Genomic DNA, 21574 nt, shown 5'->3' with positions numbered 1-21574 from the left:
AATGACCCCTCGTTGACAACCAGCAAGGAAATGGGATCCCAGTCTGACAACCACATGGAACCAAATTCTGGCAACAGCACGAATGAGCTTGGAAGAAGATTCATCCCACAGAGCCTCCAGTGAGGAGCAAAGCCCTGCTGACACTTGGATTTCAGCCTTGTGAAACCTGGAACAGGGAATCAGCTGAGCCTTGCCATGCAGACTTCTGACTTACAGAGAACTTTGTTGTTTCAAGCCACTTAGTTTGTGGCAATTTGTTACAGCTGCAGTAGCAACTAATATAGTGGTGGTTCCAGGGCCACCATCAAATTGCCTTATTTTTCTGTCCCCATCAGCCTGTTATTAGGAACCTAGGAAACCGGAGTCATCACCTGTCCCACATTGCCCTGTCTTGGTTTATCTGTGTATTCTGTCTTCCTCGCTAAAATGCAAGCTCTTCAAGATCAGGGATTGTGAATGCCTTTTTTTTTTTTCAATTTTTTTCATTAAGCTAATAATATATATTGAAGAAAACTTACAAGTATAAAATTAAAACCATCCACAATATAACAGTTAACCACATGTTAACATCTTCATGTCATTCTGTACCTTTCTATGTACATGTATATTTTTTACATATAAAAATCATATTACATATGCTGTTCTATACCTTATTTTTCCCTTAATAACATTATGTGGCTATTCAATGTCAATGGACATGATTCCACACCATAATTTTTTCGCTCCATAGTACCTCAGTCTGGGCCAGGTCCTCCTATTACAACCCATCTCGTGCCTTTATGCCTCTCGCTTCATAGCACTTTCGACAACATAGTAATACTGTGATTGTATGATGATTTTATTAAGTTCTGTTTTCTCCACTAGATTATAATTTCCATGAGGTAAAAGAGTGTGCCTCTTTTGCTCTAGACTATAAGATCCAATGTCTAACCCAAAGATGACAAGAAATACAATGCATGAATAAATGAATTTACCAAACCTCTTTTTCAGCTATTTAGGGGGTTTCCTATTTTATTTATTCCTAATGGAGATCTCTAGCACACAAACTTTAATATTTGCTGAGGACTAAACAAAATAATTAACAGAATTTTCAGGAATGGCGAAGGATAGTCATTCAGTAAACAGTAATTTCAGTCATCAGGAGAAAGAGAAAGTCCTAGTTGCATAAACATGAAGAACCAACTATACTTGGCTGATAAAAGGATCCTTGAACCAAGGAGTTTAGCAAATTTTATCTGTACTAGAAATTTCTAGTTCCTTTTCTTTTCCAAACAGGGACAGGTATGCACAGTCAACAAGACTTGATAACTTCTTTAAAGGTCTTCCAAAAAAGGCATGTTTTACATATTAATTAATTAAAGAAAAATGTTCTTCCTAAAATAGATGGGTATTCAGCATGGTGTAGGCCCAGGAACCTTGGCAATCTTTTTAGTAGTTTAGGGCACCTGGGTGGCTCAGTTGGTTAAGCGACTGCCTTCGGCTCAGGTCATGATCCTGGAGTCCTGGGATCGAGTCCCACATCGGGCTCCCGGCTGAGCAGGGAGCCTGCTTCTCCCTCTGACCCTCTCCTCTCTCATGCTGTTTCTCTCTCTCTCTAAAAATAAACAAAACTTCAAAAAAAAAATCTTTTTAGGAGTAAAGAGTAAACACAGTCTCCAAATTGGTACCGTATCAGTACCAACTCCCAAATAAGCCTTTATAAGAGTTAATAAGCTAATTAGCCCTCATGGGGTAGGCTGAACCAGACATTAAACCTATAGACACCTGAGCTTTAGGGAGGTAACTGGTGGCCACTAAAGTCCTATTCTGTATCCATGCAGAGATCATAAAAATAGAGTTTCTTTAAAATAAGGCTACTGTCTATTAAGTAATCAACTAACTTAATAAAAAGTAACATTATCGGGGAAAAAAAGTAACATTATCAGTTTAAGCTACATGTTTTTCAATAAGTATTTAAAACACAAATGGTAAAAATGCCCAAATGTGAAATAAAAACAACACATTTCATCATTAAAGTGCGTGTTCTTGGGGTGCCTGGGTGGCTCAGTCAGTTAAGTGTCTGCCTTCAGCTCAGGTCATGATCCCAAGGTCCTGGGATTGAGCCCCACATCGGGTTCCCTGCTCAGCGGGGAGCCTGCTTCTCCCTCTCCCTCTGCCTGCCACTCTGCCTACTTGTGCTCTCTCTCTCTATGTCAAATAAATAAATAAAATCTTAAAAAAAAAATGCGTGTTCTTTATCTGACAGAGAGAAAAACAGACAAGACTGCCATCAGATTATTTGAAGGCTTCATGGATCATATAAGTTTCAAAGTTTCTTTAGTTTTAACTTTATTAATTTATATAACCTGCCCTTCCTTCTCTGCATGTTCTACCAAAAGTTTTTCATTTTTAAATGTTCAGAGGGAGAGGCCCCAAAAGTAAAAAGGGTGGGCAGTTGGAATCATTGTGTAGCTTACCGGGGACGGGGCAGTATATAATGCAAAGAGCGCTAGACTGAGCGTCCAAGGGTGGGTGCTAGTCCTGATACTGTTTCATCAAGCCACTGAAGTTTCCTAGACCCCAGGCTCTTCACCTGCAAAATGAAGGGGCTCAGTGATCTCCAGAGCCCTTCTACCATGAACATTCTACACTGTGCATTTCTGGGTAATGAGACAGTTAAAAAAAAAGAAGTTAAACTCACACTAGATACCCTACCACAGGTTACAAAGGTAATTGAAACAGGTCTCAAATAAAATGCCCCCTATAGATTTTACTTACAAATGTATGTCATCAACCTCCTCAGACCTCTACTTCCTGTACATCCTGTTAATACTGATTATCTGAAATCTGAGAGGCATTTTACGGTCAAAGAGCCTTTATCAATGATTGGGGCTTTAAATGGCTTCCTTAGAGGAAAGATAAAAAGATAAAGAATAAAGTTAGATTTGTGCAAAAAATATATCTTTGGAAGCTCTATGCAAAAAATCGATACTGATAAGTGAGACCTATCTCACTTATCTGAGAAAATTTAAGAGTCAACAAAGAAAGGGTCACTAAGCTCTGTGTTAGGATTGTTTGCAGAATGGAGAAAAAATTTCTAATAATGATATAATACCTATATAAAAAAGATTAACAGCAGTTCTCTACATACCCTCACCTGGCTTTATAGTAACCTATGCATACTAAGAGTCACTGTCATCTTGCCATAGCCTCTCCCACCCCAGGCAGCCAGGACAAGGTAACATCCATGGTGGAAACACAATACCTCCCTTCTCCTCCAACTGTCTCCCCAGGGGCCAACAGAGCTAGATGCTTTGCCCCAGTATAGTCCCCATATCCACGAATGCAGGTATCTTAGAACTAGAAGCAGCCCTGTTCTATCCAAATTGATATGGAGGAGAGGAGGCTTCCCCTTTGGGAAGAATTTCTATAATAATAATAATTCTCTAAAAATTGACACATACACTGTAAAGCTAGCTTTATGGTTTTGAAAATGGTAGGCAATGTAGAATGTGGAAGAATGGTAGGTTTTGAAAATGGTAGGCAATGTAGAATTTTGGAATTGTCGATCAGAGTTCAAACATATTATTACTACCCCGTTCCCCACAACCCCCCCCGCAAAGACTGTAAGCCTTACCCTTGTTCTCTAGCATCTCTGCTACATAATAACAGCTCAACTACAAAACAAGGCATTTTCTTCTCTGAGCCTTCTCAAATGCACTCACCAGCATTTGATGGGGTGCTTTATGGAGGTTACACATAAGGCTTACCAATATTTGACGGGATGCTTTAAGGTGGTTACACACTAGATAATCTTAAAGATCCCTTTCACCACTGACAGTCTATGATTCTAAGATAAATGAGCTTTCTGAGTTAACCCAGCCTCAGAACCTTATTTATAGCACTGTTTCTATGCAGAAGATTTGTACATATCTCAAACAACCAACTTAAAATGAGGTTTGGGAACATAATCCATTTGAAGTTGGGGCCTTCCTGTATCTCATAAAATATTATCTACCATTTTCCTTTACATCCTTATTACTGCAGTAAATATATTATCAGGTCAAAAATATTACTTGGGGAAAAAGAACACATTACAATTAGGGTGATAAGGCAACAGGGGCACCTAGGTGGCTCAGTCAGTTAAGCAGGGTCCTGAATTGAGTCCCTCTTCAGGCTCCATGCTGGGCATGGAGTCTGCTTAAGATTCCTTCTCTTTCCCTCCCTTTGCTCCTCCCCTTCTCTCTCTGCCAAATAAATAAATCTTAAAAAAAATGATAAGGCAATAAAACATTGCCTTTTCTTTACCACTAATAGAATTCTACAGTCATCTTGGCATCTTAAACTTTTTTTTTTAAAGATTTTATTTATTTATTTGAGAGAGAGAGAGAGAGAATGCACAAGCAGGGGGAGGGGCAGAAGGAGAGGGAGAAGCAGGTTCCCTGCTGAGCAGGGAGCCCAATGCAGGGCTCGATTCCAGGACTCGATCCCAGGACTCTGGGATCATGACCTGAGTGAGCTGAAGGCAGACACTTAACTGACTGAGCCACCCAGGTGTCCCTTCCGATTAGAACAGGTCAAAGGCATTCCCCCTTCCCATTCCTCTTCTGGCTTTTTTCCTTCCTCTATTACTGCAACTGAATCAGCCCCTATGAAGTAACTCTTGGGTATTCAAATCTGGGAGCTATACAAAAACACAGCACTCCAGGGAGACACAGTTGGACAGGGTGGCAGAAGACTTTAAGATGCCCCAGTTAGGGCGCCTGGGTGGCTCAGTTGGTTAAGCGACTGCCTTCGGCTCAGGTCATGATCCTGGAGTCCCGGGATCGAGTCCCGCATCGGGCTCCCTGCTCGGCAGGGAGTCTGCTTCTCCCTCTGACCCTCCTCCCTCTCATGCTCTCTGTCTCTCATTCTCTCTGTCTCAAAAAAATAAATAAAATCTTTAAAAAAAAAAGATGCCCCAGTTATTCCCACCTCTTGGAATTCACACTTCGGTGTAATTCAATCCCCTTGACTTTGGGTGGGACTTGTGACTTGCTTCTAACAAGTAGAAGATGGCAAAGGTGACAGGACATCACTTCTATAATTTTATACATGAAATTTAACTTCTATCTTGCTAGCAGACTCTGTTGATGCTTTCCCTTGCTGGCTTTGAAGTAAGCCACCATATGCAGTGGTCCCAGGCTTACAGCCATAAAGAGCCAAGGCTCTTGAAAGACAGAGTGCTGCCAACTATATGAGCTTGGAAGGGGAACTCCCCAGCAGAGCCCCAATCCTGACCAACACCTTGATCGCAGTCCTGCGAGACACTCTGAAGCAGGAGACCCAGCTAAGCCATACCCGTATTCCTGACCCACAGAAACTGTGAGACAGTAAATGTGTCTTCTTTTAAGCCACCAAGTTTATAGTAACATTGTTATCTAGCAAATGGTAATTATGACAGGCAGAAGAAACACACAGTATAATTGGAGAAGAACTCCAAGGCAACTGAAAAACAAATCTGAGCTAGGAAAGTAATAAGAGATCACTGCGGGATAAAGTTTGTTTTGAAATATTTCGTGAAGAGGTTAGGAGACCCACCTTAAATCTTTCAAGAATTCAGACTGGCAGAGAGGGCAAGGGGACAGCGCACAGGCAAAATGATTATCTTGAACAATACTACTATACTGACAAACAGTGAGAAAGGACTGAATAGGCACAAAGGGTCTAGATCATGGGAAGCCTGAAATGGCAGGTGTTGAGTGGGCTCACCTTTGATACTGTAAGCATCAACACTGAAGGAAAGGCTCTTGAGCAGGGAAATGACCATAAAAAGTGTTTGAAAGAACTTAATCCTATCACAGTATAAAGGATGGAGAAGATTAGAGATTAGAAAACCAAGAATAGATATGCTAGCACAAGAGTTGTGCTGAGGTCAACAAACATGCGAAGGAAAGAGGCTCACGCTCACGAATAACCAAAGACGTGCAAATTAAAACTATAAGACACCATTTTTTGGTTAACCAAATGAGTAAAAAATAAAAACTAGTAATACTAGCAAAGATAAAGCAATCTCAGACATTGGTGGGAATGTAAATGGAACAGACTTTATGGAAAGCCATATTCATCAGCAATTTTTATTAATAATCTTAAAATAATCTTATGTATTAGTAATCTCTTTTTTTTAAGATTTTATTTATTTGACAGAAAGAGACAGTGAGAGAGGGAATACAAGTAGGGGGAGTGGGAGAGGGAGAAGCAGGCTTCCCGCGGAGCAGGGAGCCCGATGCGGGTCTTGATCCCAAGACCCCGGGATCATGACCTGAGCAGAAGGCAGCCGCTTAACCGACTGAGCCACCCAGGCGCCCCTGTATTAGTAATCTTAATCTTATCCTCAAACTTGGTAATTCACTTCCTAGAAAATATTTTAAGAAGATAATTTTTTTACCCATTCAATAAATATTTGAGTGTCTACTACATTCCAAGTACTGAGGATATAGTACTGAAAACAGACCTCACCGCAGAGCTTGAAGACACATTTAACAAATAATCACAAAATAAACATATAATTACACAAATGATAGGAAACAATGAGAATATTTTTATTTACTTTCATTTATTTATTTTTTAAGTAAACTCGACACCCAACGTGGGGCTCGAACTCACAACCCCAAGATCAAGAGTCACATGCTCTACTGACTGAGCCAGCCAGGCGCCCCATGAGGAAGTATTTTTAAATACCTGATTTAAATTGTGAGATCAAAAAAGACCTTTCTGAGAAATAACATTTATAGTGAGGGCTGAAGGATGAGTAGAATTTAGCCACGTGAGGAACGGGAGAAATGTTTCTTTCTGACAGAGAAAACAATACTCATGAAAGCAAGAAAGAGTTAGTTGTATTCAAGATTTTAGAGGATTCATTTATTAACTTATTCAACAAATATGTATGGAGGTAGGTCCTAGTTAAGTATCAGGTACTAGGGACTGGGGATAAGAAATGGGAGAAAGTGGGCGCCTGGGTGGCTCAGTTGGTTGGGCGACTGCCTTCGGCTCAGGTCATGATCCTGGAGTCCCTGGATCGAGTCCCGCATCGGGCTCCCTGCTCAGCGGGGAGTCTGCTTCTCCCTCTGACCCTCCCCACTCTCATGTGCTCTCTCTCATTCTCTCTCTCTCAAATAAATAAATAAAATCTTTAAAAAAAAAAAAAAAGAAATGGGAGAAAGTAGTGATCAAGGTCAAGTTGAGGTAGCAACAGACAAAACAGATACAAAAAAATTCTATAGCTATGGTGCAGCCTAGTATTCATAATGAAGACAAAGATGTATCAGGAAATGAATGAAAAAGGAGGGAACGAATGCATTTGTCAGGAAAAAGAAGAGGATGGAGTAAAGGTAACAAACACGACGATGCTATGCCTTCTTTCAAAACCAAACAGTATAGACTTACCTGAGAAAGGTATGTTCAAAAATGTATTATTCATTAAAAATATATATATTCCATTTATAGATAGAAATACTTAGATGGGTCAGCACTGAAATGTTTACATGCAGAGAAGAAGAAGTAGAGATCCAAGATAAATAAACAGGGGCCCCTGGGTGGTACAGTCAGTTGAGTGTCTGGATTTTGGCTCAGGTCATGATCTCAGGGTTGTGAGATAGAGCGCCAGGTCAGGTTCCATGCTGGGCGTGGAGCCTGCTTAAGATTCTCTCTTACCCTCTCCCTCTCAATAAAAAAACAAACAAACAGGGCTCCTGGGTGGCTCAGATAGTCAAGCGTCTGCCTTCGGCTCAGGTCATGGTCCCAGGGTCCTGGGATTGAGTCCCGCATCCGGCTCCCTGCTCAGTGGGGAGCCTGCTTCTCCCTCTGCCTCTCTCTCTGTCTCTGTCTCTTATGAATAAATAAAATCTTTAATAAGAAAACAAACAAACAAACATGCATACTTACGGTATAGCTACACTTGGGAAACTATTTCCTCTACAGCAATCCATGAATGGCTCCCAACTATGCTAAGCACTCAGGGAAAAGTAACCACTTTTTTTTTGGAATAAGAAGCAGGCTCTCTTTGCAAGAGGCCAATATATATAAATATATATATAGCGTGTGTGTATATATATAGTGTATAGAACATACAATATATAGAAAATATCTATATCAGTATATAGAAAATATAAGGATTTGAAATTAAGAAATGACCAAATGAACCTCCATAAGGTTAAGCATAAAGAGTGACATCGACACAAACCTTACGGTGACAATATGCTTGGAACCATCAGCAAGTTTATAAAGGGAGCCATAAACGTGAGTATGACCTCATGTGAGCAACAGACCTCAGGGAAGAGAGCTCTTTTTTTCTCCAATCTCATCAATTACCTAAATGGTAATATTTTATGTTTGGTACATGTCACCAGCATTAAAGAGTCAAAACGTATTTGACAGCATAGACAGTACCTATAATAACAACAACAAAAGATGTGGAATTCTATACTATTTTTGCAACTTCTAGGAGTCTAAAATTATTTCTAAAGAAAAATATGCTGTCTTATCAGAAATAACACAAGGCCTAAAAGTTGTGTTAATTCTATAAAGTAATCAAAAAAGGGATAAATGAAAATCCTCCAAATTACTTTCTATGAGTCCAATTTTCACTTCTGTCAAGGGATACAGGTGCTTATCAAGAGAAAAGCTCATGGTCTGTGTTTGATAGTCCACTGACCAACCAGACTTTGGAGAAAATCACTTCAATCTCTCTAAACCTCTGCTACACCTACCTCACAGCATGGTATCATATGCTTGCCAACTATGATATGCTACACAAATATTCATTATTATAATTTGAAATCTTATTTATTTGAAATGCATTATTCCTTCATTCAATGGGGGAATATCTCTGAGATATGATTAACTATTTGGATTTCTTCAAGTTTGTGAAATTATCCAATTAATCTTATACTTTCCAGAAAGGGCCCTGACTTAACAAACAAATTTATCTAACAATAAATATAGCCACTATGGGGCACTTGGGTGGCTCAGTCGTTAAGCGTCTGCCTTCAGCTCAGGTCATGATCCCGGGGTCCTGGGATCAAGCCCCGCATCGGGCTCCCTGCTCCGCAGGAAGCCTGCTTCTCCCTCTCCCACTCCCCCTGCTTGTGTTCCCTCTTTCTCTGTGTCTCTCTCTGTCAAATAAATAAATAAAATCTTAAAAATATAAAATAAAATAAATACAGCTGCTATATCCTGGAAAATGCTTCTTAAAACAACTATAGCCTAAAAATAGCTTTCACTGCTTAGACTTTTCCTATAAAGTTCATTAACTGAATTGGGTAACCCATTACTTTAAAATTAGTTTGGTGAATTCTGAAGACCTGTTTTTATTTATTAAGCTTGTCTAATCAAGTATGATGGGGCATTAATATACAGTGTGGACAAATACACTGACATCATACCTAAGGTATGTTTAATGACATTTTCCTCACAGACATTAAAAATGAAATAGCTCTTATTAAAAAAAAGGCGATTAAGTCAGGAATTTCATAAAATGCAAAAGATGAAGCTTGAGAACTCAAAACAAATTTTAAAGTCTGACGAAGAAAACATTATATTTTATAAAACAGGAAGGGGCGCCTGGGTGGCTCAGTTGGTTAAGCATCTGCCTTCGGCTCGGGTCATGATCCCAGGGTCCTGGGATCGAGCCCTGTATTGGGGTCCCTGCTCGGCGGGAGGCCTGCTTCTCCCTCTCCCACTCTACCTGCTTGTGTTCCCTCTCTCGCTGTCTCTCTCTCTCTGTGTCAAACAAATAAATAAAAAAATCTTAAAAAAACAAAACTGGAAATTGATGTGTACTGTACTTATAAACGATGCATCACAGAATGTTTTGTTATACCTTTAATGTTTCAAAATCCATTATCATCCCTCTGTCTCCCATTAAGTACAATCTTAGGAAGAAAAAAATAATTACATTATTTCCAGAGTTAAAACTTCGTGTACAACCTAAAGGCTAATGGGAAAAGAGAGTATAGGAATACGCTCTCAAATCAAGACTTTACTCATTAAAACCTCAAGATGGTGCATTTTAACTTGGCAGCTAATTTTATTTCCTGGAAAATGTATTTACAGAGCAAAAACAGGAATAATTCTAGTGGGCAGTTAAAAAAAAAATAAAACCACCAACAGGAGTCATACAAAAATAATATCTTACTGAATATTATTTTTATAATAGTAAGAAAAGCAGGATTTTCCACCCCCCTTCAAAGTTTCCATAGTGTTCATTCAGCCAACAGTCTACTCACTTCCGATGGGTGTGGTCCATGCCACTGTTTGGTATTGCTTCCAACTTTGCATTTTTCTGCCCACAGATATTTCCATAGCTGTCGTATCCTGACACTAGTCTCGCTGCTGCACCTGTTGCTACTGAAAAGCCACAAATAAATCCCTAGAAAAAAAAAACAGAAAAAACATACAAATAAACCAGTTCAATAGCAACAGTCACTACTTGATACGATAATGAGCTTCTTTGTCTGTTGAAGGGAACAAAGAGCTATCTTTCCTTATTGCAAACACTATTCTACTGTTTTCCTGGGATTTCACAGAAGCAGCACAGAGAAGTCCACAGGGAAACACTATTTACTACCATAAACAAAACAAATCTCAAGCCTTTACATCATAAGATCGTCTATGCATTTTATAATAATAATAGCGGCTTCTCTGTATGGAACACCTGCGCTGTGCTGGGCTCCTACCAGGTGCTTACCAGACATTATTGATAATCCTCAGGATGGGGAAACTGAGACCCAGAGAGGTTCAATAAGTTGCCCAACGCCCTAGAAGCTAGTAAAGATCAGAGCATAAAATCAAACCCAGCTTGTTTCATTCTTTACTTTTATTTGGTTGTAAAGGAATTCTGTTAAATGGACAAGAGCAACAGATGAAAGAAAAAAATTCAAAGAATAGGCGTGTGGGTTTTGAATTATCATCACTTCGGTGCACCCAACACTTCTGTTTCCTTCCTGCAGTAAAGCCGTATACAAGCCGAAGAGTTACGCCATGAAACACCACCATGCTTTTAATACTGCAGACTCAAGGAGAGTGAGGCCCTGGGTCTGTGCGCCACAAAGCTCACTTCATTTTGTGGGAATAGGCTTCATCACAATGCCAAAGGCAAATAAATGGTAGACGCTTGGGGACTGCATTGTGCCTGCTGAGTCAAGTACGAACTGACCAAGGCAAAGCAGTAACAGCCCATACTCACTGCAGGCTAGTAGGCATAAGAATAGAAGTAAGGTCAATCACTACCGATAAACTGAACTGGGCGAAAAGACTGGAGTTAGAAAACTTTGCAACGTGGTCATTAAGAGGGTGAGTTTTTATTATCCTTATTGAAGTGGCCAAAGAAGTCAGAGATTATCAGTGTTTAATGTATCCTAGCCAAGTCTCATGAGTAAGACGTACATAAGCAACTCGGCGAGATCTCAGGCCCACGGTGCTCAGTACTTACTGCAGTTCCTCCAAGGAGAGAATTTCCCTCTTAAACATACTTTCCTAAAAAGGCAAACAAACTCTTTTTTCTAAATAACCCCTCTAGTTTTATCTTGCAGGTAAGGAAAGTGAGGTGGGGGAAGAGGGGAGTAGGGAGTGTGGCTCTAGCTAGTAGAAACTGCTTGAAACTACAGTTTATAAGAAAGTCCACTCCAGAGTGGAGACTATCTCTGATCTGCTACTCTCGTGCCTTCTGATCCTTGCCAGGTTACTTTAACTCTCTGTGCCTCAATTTACTCACCTGTAAAATGGACATAGTGAGTGCGTAGCTCATAAGACTGCTGTATGGATTAAATGAAATAATCCAGTAAAGTGGGAAGAATCCTGCTCAGCACATAGTGTAAGAGCTCAATAAATATTAGCTATTATTGTTGTTAGAAATGAGAATATGTAAAGGAAAAGACCATGGGTTCTGGGGTCAGATAGTCAATGGAATACTGATGACTCTATATTCTACTTGCGCAACATTGGACAAACCTGCTTAATGTTCTGTGCTTCAGTTTTCCTGTCTATAAATTGAGGCTAAAACCACTTACCACAAAGGCTACTGTGAGAATTATATGAAATAATGCATGTAAGTGTCTGTTTCCATAAAACCGTTAGTACCCTTCTACCTCAATGCAGCAGCTAACTGCTTGCACCAGGGTTAGGCAGAGGCTGGTCCGGACTCACTCATTCACCCTCGCCTTCTGCCCCCTCCCTCTCTCCTGACTCCTCCATGGAAAACGCAAGACAGTTCCATGTCAGGACCTCAAGCCAATAGTAAAACGTAAGAACAAAAAATATTTAAGCCCCTGCACACATACACATGTGCAAACCAGCATGCCATTTTAAACATATCGCTAAACCTCAAATTAGGAAATCCTACACTGAACAAAAACTGGAAGTGAAGGTAAACATTAGGAGGTTTAATGGCTAACCATTCCAATACAGTTCTTTAACAAAAAGAATCAAAGAATAACAGAAAGGGAACCCAGAGAGATCTGGATTTAAACCCTCACTCTACCACTTACTACCTATGTGACTTTGATCCAATTACCGACTTAAGAGTGTTTCTTCCTCATCCCTCACAAAGTACTATCATCTATTTCACAGCCTAATGATGAGGACTAAATGAAATAATGCATCTCTAACCCGTAGCTGGTCTGGTATATGCCTGGTGATAAGACATGGGAGCTGTTAGTGGGAAATTTGAAGGATAAAGCCAGCCTCAAGAAGTTGACACCAGTAACTGGGGACTAACCAAAAACTCCTTCAGTTCTCTCCGGTAGAACAAAAATTTCTAGGGGGAAAATGAGCAATATTGTCAGTAATTGTGTCACTACATAGAAACATTCAGACCACAATTACAATCTTCTTTCACTACTAGTCTAAAATAGCAAAGCCCTTGCATAATTAAAAGGTTATGCTCTTCTTTCACTTTTTATAGAAATGTTCTTCTCATGTTTGATAAGTACTTTGTGTTACAGATTCCTTTAAATGGTTTCTGATTTCCCTTTCTATTTTTAACAGTACTGTTGGACATGTTTTTGTGGGTTTTTTTTTTTTTTTAAATCATAAGCACCTCACATCCCTCTGGGATGTAGACAGAGGATAAATTATAAACGTTACATATATGTGGTAAAATGGGACACTGACATATTTTCACACAGACCATTTAAACTTCTTAGTAGCTTCCAAAGGCATTAGAGAAGAGAGGGTGAGAAGCTGCAGGGGAGAAAGGAAGGAGAATAAGTAAGCTAATAAGATAGGAAGAAACCATGACTGTTATCCCAGGGACTTCCCATATGGTACAAGTACTGACAATGGGGAACTAGGCCAAATATAATTAAAAATAAAATTGCCTTTAAAAAGACACACACACACACACATTCTGAAATCCAAATGCGGGAAGCAATATAGTTTCAGATGAGAAAAAAATGTGGTACATGAAATTAAAATAGGATGCGAGAAACTTTACAGAATGCACTCAATAATTTAATGGCTCTAAGCGGGGAGAGGAAGAGGCATTCAAGAGAAGGAAATCATATTAATGAAGCAAATGATAAGGGGGATGAGGAAAGCTTTTATACGCCTATAGTAGAGAGCAATCACTGCAGAGAAAGTAAGCCTGTTAGTAAGGAAGAGAACCATGGCTAAAATCTTAAAAGGACTGAGTTACTGAAGTCCTTGCAGAACTGCTCTTTTGAGACGGGAGGAGCAGACAAATCTAATCACAAACAGGAGGTGACTCAAATCAGATCAAGGCATACATTGGTGGATCCCAAGCTGGATCTGGCAAACTAGTAAGTATCCATTGCCTAAGTGGGAGAAAGGCAATTTGCTAATTAACGAACTGTGCTCACTAATTCAACGTAAGAAGGAGGATTTGCTTAGTTTCATTCACTATTAGTCAAAGGAAGGGACATATTTTATTTCACAAGCATGTTTGAATTTCAAACCTGGAGCCTTAACATGCAGCTGAGCAAGGCAGAAGGCCTTAGTTTTGGCTTTGGGGGTGGGAAAAAAACAGTCAACAAAAACGTGTGTGGCAGGTGGGGATGAAACATGAATACGGCAAAATGTTTCAAAATAAAAAGATGGTCAAAAAAAAAAAGACTTAAACTTAGAGCTCTCTCCCAGGGATTAAAAAAAATATGCCCAGACTCTTTTTTCCTCAAATACTACCTCCTTTAGCTCTATACTTAATCCTATACCTCTATCCCTAAACTCATCCAAAGCTTGCAGTCAATCTCCTTAATAACTAATTTGTCAAACCTTGAAGTAACATTTGGCTTCTGTTTCTCCTCTTCTTAGAACCCCGAGACAGGAAAGGCTATTAGAACCCAGCAGACAGGATAAGAATGTCTGCTGCAGAGCTAATATTTATACAAACAAACAAAAAATTTAAAAATTTTCCCTAATCTGCCAGATCTTTAAGGTTTAATAGGATGTATTACTCTAAGAAAGAAGAAAGAAGCAATAAGCAAAAATGACTGGAAGTCTAGAAAATGCCTCTCAATAAGCATTTACCGAGCATCATCAAACACAAGATGTCATGCAGGGTATGAAAGGGTTATAAGACATAAAGTTTACCTTGAAAGAACTGAAATGTTCTCAAAAGATTAGAAAATAATGGGGTGTGAGGAAGCAAGATCAGAGAGGCTCAGTTGCAAGGGCAGCTTGAACAATGCAAACAGAAATAAAACACACGAAAAGGAATGCTAGGAACTGAACCCAGCTCTGCCGCAAACACTCCTTATGATTGTGGGGAAGTCACTTTAAATTCTGAGCCTCAGTTTTCTTACCTGTCACAAGGCTAGAACTAGATTAATCTCTAAAGCCCTTTCCTCTTCCCAAATTTTATGATCCTAAGGGAAAGTAGACAGAGAGTAAAATGTTTCAGACTATACTTGCAGGAAGAAGGATAAACCCATTTGGTCCAGCACAGTGACCAAGGATACAAAAACAAGAGTGGATTAAAAGTAAATTGATTCAAACTATTTAAAAATAGTTAAAATGGCAAATTTTATGTTATATATATTTTACCATAATTTTTTTAAAAAAGGAAAAAAACAAAGGATCTAACAGAAAGTAGGTAGGTATTTGGATCAGGTAACCTTAGAGTAATTTTTGGCGTGCTATTCTTCCTATTCTAGGATTCTGCCAGAGCTCAGACCATCATACAGATGACTAAATATTGCAATGAGTCTTTGAGTCTTTCACTTTGTGCTGCATGCTCAACAACAGTTAATGAGGTAGAAACACTATGCTCTGGGAACTAGACTAATGCTATAAAATAAAAAAAGGTCCTTGAAGCAGTCTGAAGGGACAATGTATTCAGTGTCATCTCCTACCCCCAGCTCTAGTCCAGATCATTCTCCAAAACTCCCAACTCTGCATTTCCCACTGCTTATCTTTACCCACACCCTACTTCTCCCAAACTCATCTTCTCATTCCACACTTCCTCAAGCCATTTCCCTTTCCTGCATCTACCCTGTCTGCCTTTGTAGTATCGTTCCTTACCAGGCCGCACATGTAAGGTACGGAGTGAGCGGACTCCTCGGTCTCCCCGCTCCACACTTCTGGCCATCATTCTTGCTTCCTAACTGCACCGGAGGAAGCAAGGATGCTAACCTGTTTGCTCAGAATCTGAACTACTGACGACACCACATTTTCCTGGCAGGTGAGGTTACTGTGTCCATGTTCTAAACAACAACTTTCCTACTGTTCCCAATTCCAGGCAACAAAGGAGGGACTACCTCTTGAGGCCTCGCCTTCTAGACCTCTTCTCTTCCAGGCCCAACCCTGCCACCGTGTAACCTAGACAAGTTACTTAACATAGGCCTGTGCCTCTGTTTTCTTATCTGTAAAATGAAAATGATGTTAACAATAGCATCGACTTCATTGTATAGCTGTGAAATTTAAACATTTCTGTGTCACATGCAGGGCAGGCTCGAGTCCAGAGTAAGCAGCACTCAGTATCAGGGGTACGTTGTAGGGTGTCACCACTGTCCATGGTGAGCACTCCTATTAGGGCCAAGCAGTCACCTCTTTCCTGACTTTCTGTGGTAAGCTGATCTGGGCAGAGAGGGTCCAGATGGCTCTCTTCTCTCTTCTCACTCATACCTCTCTTTCCCCGAGATAGAATGAAGTCACACTGCCCAACATGGGAAGGACCTTCAGGCCACATGGCCTAAGCTTCATTCTATAAGTCGTTTTTACCAAGCAACTCTTTACTGGGTAGAATCAGGTGACTGTCCGGCTAATATAGGGCTTCGTTGATCCATCTCATTCTTGTTCCTTCATGTATACAGAAACTGTGGTTTAGAACCTACAAGCTGCAGTCAGAGTTGACCTGAAAAACCCTACCCTGAACCCTTCATACAAGAACCTCTTAGTCATCCTTACTCTGCCTTCCTCTTGTCCTCAATGTTGATGATACTCCCTCCTCTCCTTTATCACTACCTTACTTCAGGTTTTCCACAGGTTACCTGGACTATTCCATCAGCCTCCATAGTGGTCCCTCTTCATAATGTGTTATAAACCATCTGTAACACTGGCTACCAGGGCCATCTTTCTAAGCCTGGTCACATCATTTCTTGCTCACAATCCTTCAGTGGTTGGGGCACCCGGGTGGCTCAGTCGGTTAAGCGTCCAACTCTTGATTTCCGCTCAGGTCATGATCTCAGGGTTGTGAGATTAAGCCCCATGTTAGGCTCCTTGCTGGGTGTGGAGCCTGCTTAAGATTCTCTTTCCCTCCCTTCCTTTGCCCCTCCCCCATTCTTCCTCTTCTTAAAAAAAAAAAAGAAAGAAAAAACAATAGAAAACTCTTCAGTGGTTTATTGGCACCTAAAACAGTAGTCTCAACCCTGGCTGAACATTGGAAACACAGAGATTAAGTCAGAATCAGAGGAGGATCCCAGGAAAGAGTATTTTTAAATCCCAGCTGATTTTGATACGTAATCAACTCATCCAATAGGAGAACAACTTGACTGCTACTTTAATGGAAAACAGAAATTTAGAAGTACAATGCTACATGCAATTTTTTTTTAGAACACAGTAAATGTATGTCCAATAATTTCAGAATATTGATAAAAGTTCAAATGTGGAAGATGACAGCTCTCAAGAAGGCTGGCAGCAATTTGCTTTGAAAAATACCCTAAGTTCTAGACAAGGCAAGCATGGAAAAACCTGGAATGTAAGGGAAGAAATAGAAGTACAGATATTTATGAAGAGGTGAACATGTGTAAATAAAAAGATATAATGCTGGAGATGAATGAAATAAGACAAGATCTTAAAATTTTTATTTCAAAGCATAGATATCAAGGAATGAGCAAAGAACTGCAAGTAAGGACAGTGAATAAAGATTTAGCTTGAATATTCGGCCATGAGATGACAGAAAGAAGCAGACACCTGGCCACTAGATTAAAAGAGTATTCCAGTTCCTATTCTACCTTTGCCACATATTACCAGTATTCTATTCTTAGACAAGCTAATATTTACCCTTGTTACACCTTGTTTGTAAGCTGGGGAGAAAACCTATTTCATAAGGTAACTGGGAGAATTTAATGAGATGAATCAAAAGCATCAAGCATAGGAAAATGTTCAACAAATGTTAGATGAATGTTTCTCTGAAACGTACTACAGAATGAAATCCTAAAGAAAAAAACTTTTAAAAACCAGACAAAACAAATACACAGAAGACAAAAAGCTTTGCTCTACTGCTGTGTCCGTATGGTAGGCAACAGAACTTGGAAATTTCTCCAGTTTCCACACGGCAAAATGCGAGATTAGCTCAACTCCACGAGGGTAATCCATTTAAAAAAAACCATTCTAAAACAAATAACCACTATGCCTACATTTAAAAGTACACACAGTGGGTCTTAACTGCAATGGCGCTGAAATCAACATTGTATTAATTACCATTGCATTAAAATGTGTCAGTAAACAAATAGCTCCTTACTCTAAGTCACTCCTCAGTCTGCCTACCAACATTAATGATTGCACTTTCCCGAGCTATTTTATCACAGAAAAAATCAAAAGCACCTGGAGAGGCAGGTACATGTTTTTATAAACATAATTTTGAAAGGTCACCTGCCGTCTGTCTCAGGGATAATTCAGGGAGTAGGGAGAGGTTGTGCTAATTCTGTTAGCAAAAAAAATCTTTCCCACACTTGGCACACACACCGCATTTCAGAAGCTACTCCATTAAACTAAGTAGACTCTTGAACAACATCTTCGAAGTCCTAAGTGAGGAAATGGGTATTCTGATGTTTTCTGAATATCTTAGGTTTCATGAAACTGAGCTGTCCTTTTCTTTAAAACGAATATTCCTCATTTTATTCGATTTATGATATCTCTTTAAAGTCGGCTGCTTTCTTTTCCTTTCTTCAGATACATAACTGGTCCCTGCAATTATGCCTATTTGTCAGGATTAGGGTGGTTCTGCGGTTTGCAAATGGCATTTGCGAGGTGTGCAGTTGCAGAGGACACAGAGTAAGATTATCCTTAAAGAAGCTCTACAAAGGGCGCCTGGGTGGCTCAGATGGTTAAGCGTCTGCCTTCGGCTCAGGTCATGATCTCAGGGTCCTGGGATCGAGTCCCGCATCGGGCTCCCTGCTCCTTGGGAGCCTGCTTCTCCCTCTGCCTTTCTCTCTCGCTCTGTCGCTCATGAATAAAAAAAAAAAAAAAAAGAAGCTCTACAAAAGGTATGGGGCTTAAAAACACTCATACATTTGTGAAAAAAAGGCTGCCAGAGGTAGCGTATTTGTGTTTTGGTTGTGAAGACTAAGAAAGAGAGCGTAATACCCGTCTGCAGAGTCCCCTTGAGGCAGAAGAGAGTACCGGCCTGGAAATGAGGAGAGCAGGTCTGTGACCAGCTCTCCCATGAACTAACAGTGTGGCCTTGGCATGGTCATTTCCATCTCGGGGTTGAATGCTTTTCATCTGTAGAATGAGGGGGATGAACCAGGTGAGGATTTCTAAGCCCATTCTAAGCTCTCAACATCAGCGAGCTTTAAAAGCACTATTGTCATCCCCCCCCCCCTTTTTTTTCCCCAGCCCAGCACACCGGCAGTGACTCCAAAGTTCCTGAAGCCTGCGTCAGAAATCCTGCAGGGCAGGGTGGGGACGCAGTTTGAAGAAGCAACACCTCCATCCCCACCGACACTCTGCACCAGGGGCTCTGCTCCTCCATCCTCTACACCCAGTGGAAAATCACCAAGTCCCTGATCTCCGATGGAGAGATGCCACTCTTTATAGCAGACACAGTGCAGAGGGGGGAAGGCTAGTATGGGCAGAAGGAGGGAGCAACCAGCCTCCCCTGGAGGAAGAACTAAAAGATGTCAGATTTGGAAACACTGTAGACATCCTCTAGCACAAACTCTAACTGTATATAAAGGAACACCAAATCCCCCAGGGGAACACTGGTACAAAAATAATCATCAGGTTTGTGGGACTGGGTTGGATACATGCTCAGGACTCGGGTCAGTGCTCCGCTCAACACTCCATCAAGATCACAATTCACAGACATTCATGTCGAATGATCTGGCTTTCTTAAATGATCTAGGACAAGAGACAGAGTTCCAATGCTCTGAATTGTATCTCATGTATCAAGAGGTACCAAATACCAATGAAGTGCATGGGACAAAAATAACCAGCTTCGATGGTCTCCTAGGACCTCCAGTTAGAAGCACTTCAGGAGGGGTTAAATATATAAATAAATAACAAGCTCCCTCTTTAAACCAATTCCGCATCATTCCCTGGATCTTGAGTTCGCCGGGGTCTGATGCTCTGTGAGAGGATCCTTACCATCCCAATGCAGAAGAGGATAAAAAGCAGCAACCATGGCAAGTCTGTACAGCTACGGTCCTCCAGCGGCTTCCACTCTCGTTTAGAGCTCTGTCGGAAAACACAAAGTAACAGAGTGGCGAGTGTTAAACTTAGTTAAAATTAGGAAGGCACAAACATACCACTTACTCCTAGATTCCTTCTTGCTGGACATGTTTCTTACTAAAACTTCTAAGACACAACTCGAATATGTGTCACCTTTCTGGGACGTCTTCTCTAACTCCCACCATTCTTCCTGTCCACTCAGAGTACCGACTGCAATGCTTTTTTTTTTTTTTTTTTGGTACCTCTATTACGGTATTTAGCATGCTGAATTGGAACGTGTTGAGCTGTGTCCCCAGAAGAGCATGAGCTTCACAAGGGAAGAGACCTCTTCTCATTTCCTGGCATCTACCCTGACACGGGAGGGTTCAAGGTAAGTACTCAGTGTGAGCTTTTTAAAATTAATAAACAGGGGCGCCTGGGTGGCTCAGTCGATTAAGTGTCTGACTCTTGTTACCAGCTCAGGTTTTAATCTCGGATTTGTGAATTCAAGCCCCACGTTGGGCTCCATACTGGGTGTAGAACCTGCTTAAAATAAATAAAAAAAATAAAAAAAGAACAAACAAATTCTTCCAACTTCGATCTTAGTGGTAGCTTTCTCTTTGTGTGTCCAGATGCTAGACTAACAAATTTATAATGTGCTTTACATGTGTTCTCTTCTAGGAAGAAAGCCCATTAAAATGAACTCCTATTCGGGGGTAGTTTCTTTTATATCTAATAAGATTCAGGAAGGAAAAACTAAATTAAACCATTTTTACAGACTGATCTGGGTAACTCCTAAACTATCATCCATGGATCTTTACTCTGTTTCTGGAAAGTTTAAAGAGTTTCTAGATCAAACAGAGATTCCCTAACTAAAGAACTAGAAGCATTCTAAAAGTGAATTTGCGAAGTATTGATTGGAATCATGATTGTATTTTTCTTTCTTATAGCAAACAGTCTTAGGTTTTCAAATCATCTTGCAAATTCCTTTTAAACAGAATGTAACTGAAATAACACTCCTAAGCTTTCTAATGAACAAAAATCCCAGAGCCTCACAGCCTCTGCTGAATACAATAAACCGAGTAGGGAGAGAGATGGTAGTCTCGGGAAACCTATGGGAAAATTTCCTGTAAGAAGAAGGGTGTGGGGGCGCCTGGGTGGCTCAGTCGTTAAGCGTTTGCCTTCGGCTGAGGTCATGATCCCAGTGTCCTGGGATCAAGCCCCGCATCTGGCTCCCTGCTCAGCGGGAAGTCTGCTTCTCCTTCTCCCTCTGCCCCTGCTTGTGTTCCCTCTCTTGCTGTGTTTCTCTCTCTGTCAAATAAATAAATAAAATCTTTAAAAAAAAAAAAAAAGAAGGGTGTGGCCTCCAATGGCTTCCATGACAAGATCAGGAAGCCATCTGAGAAGGCTTATCTGCAGGAAAGCGCACACAAGCAGAAGGCAGCTGGAGATAATACGGAGCCCTCTAATACTAGATATACTAATACTAAATACTAGTATTTAGAGTGCAAGAGTGAGGAATTGGTTCTCAGGTTTGCTTATTAGCTTTCCTTCCCTTAAAAAAAAAGTTTTTAGCTATGTACCCTTTGATAACCTGATGAAAGGTACACATTCTTGTCTTGGGAGGTATGCATCTATTTGCATAATTTTCATAAAACCTTAGGGAATTCAGACCCCAGATTAGGAAATTCAACTTTAAAATACCTGCCTATCAACACTGAGGGCACAG

General features: G+C 40.4%; 1 protein-coding gene across 4 annotated transcripts in view; it reads right to left on the bottom strand.

Annotated features, from left to right (window-relative positions):
- The window catches only part of SLC44A1 (solute carrier family 44 member 1), a 196051-nt gene that overhangs the window by 120423 nt on the left and 54054 nt on the right, over positions 1-21574 (bottom strand). For all 4 annotated transcript variants that reach the window (XM_031027621.2, XM_031027620.2, XM_031027619.2 and 1 more), the window contains exons 2-3: positions 19783-19872; positions 10245-10387 (exon numbers count right to left, since the gene is read on the bottom strand). In XM_031027621.2, the coding sequence (XP_030883481.1) occupies positions 10245-10387; positions 19783-19872 (233 nt within the window). The remainder of the gene's footprint in view (positions 1-10244; positions 10388-19782; positions 19873-21574) is intronic.

The sequence above is a fragment of the Leptonychotes weddellii genome, chromosome 14, assembly GCF_054177405.1.
Source record: "Leptonychotes weddellii isolate Sample4059 chromosome 14, ASM5417740v2, whole genome shotgun sequence".
Lineage (NCBI taxonomy): Eukaryota > Metazoa > Chordata > Mammalia > Carnivora > Phocidae > Leptonychotes > Leptonychotes weddellii.
The sequence above is the reverse complement of the archived record's forward strand: the minus strand, read 5'-3'. Positions and strand labels throughout refer to the sequence as shown.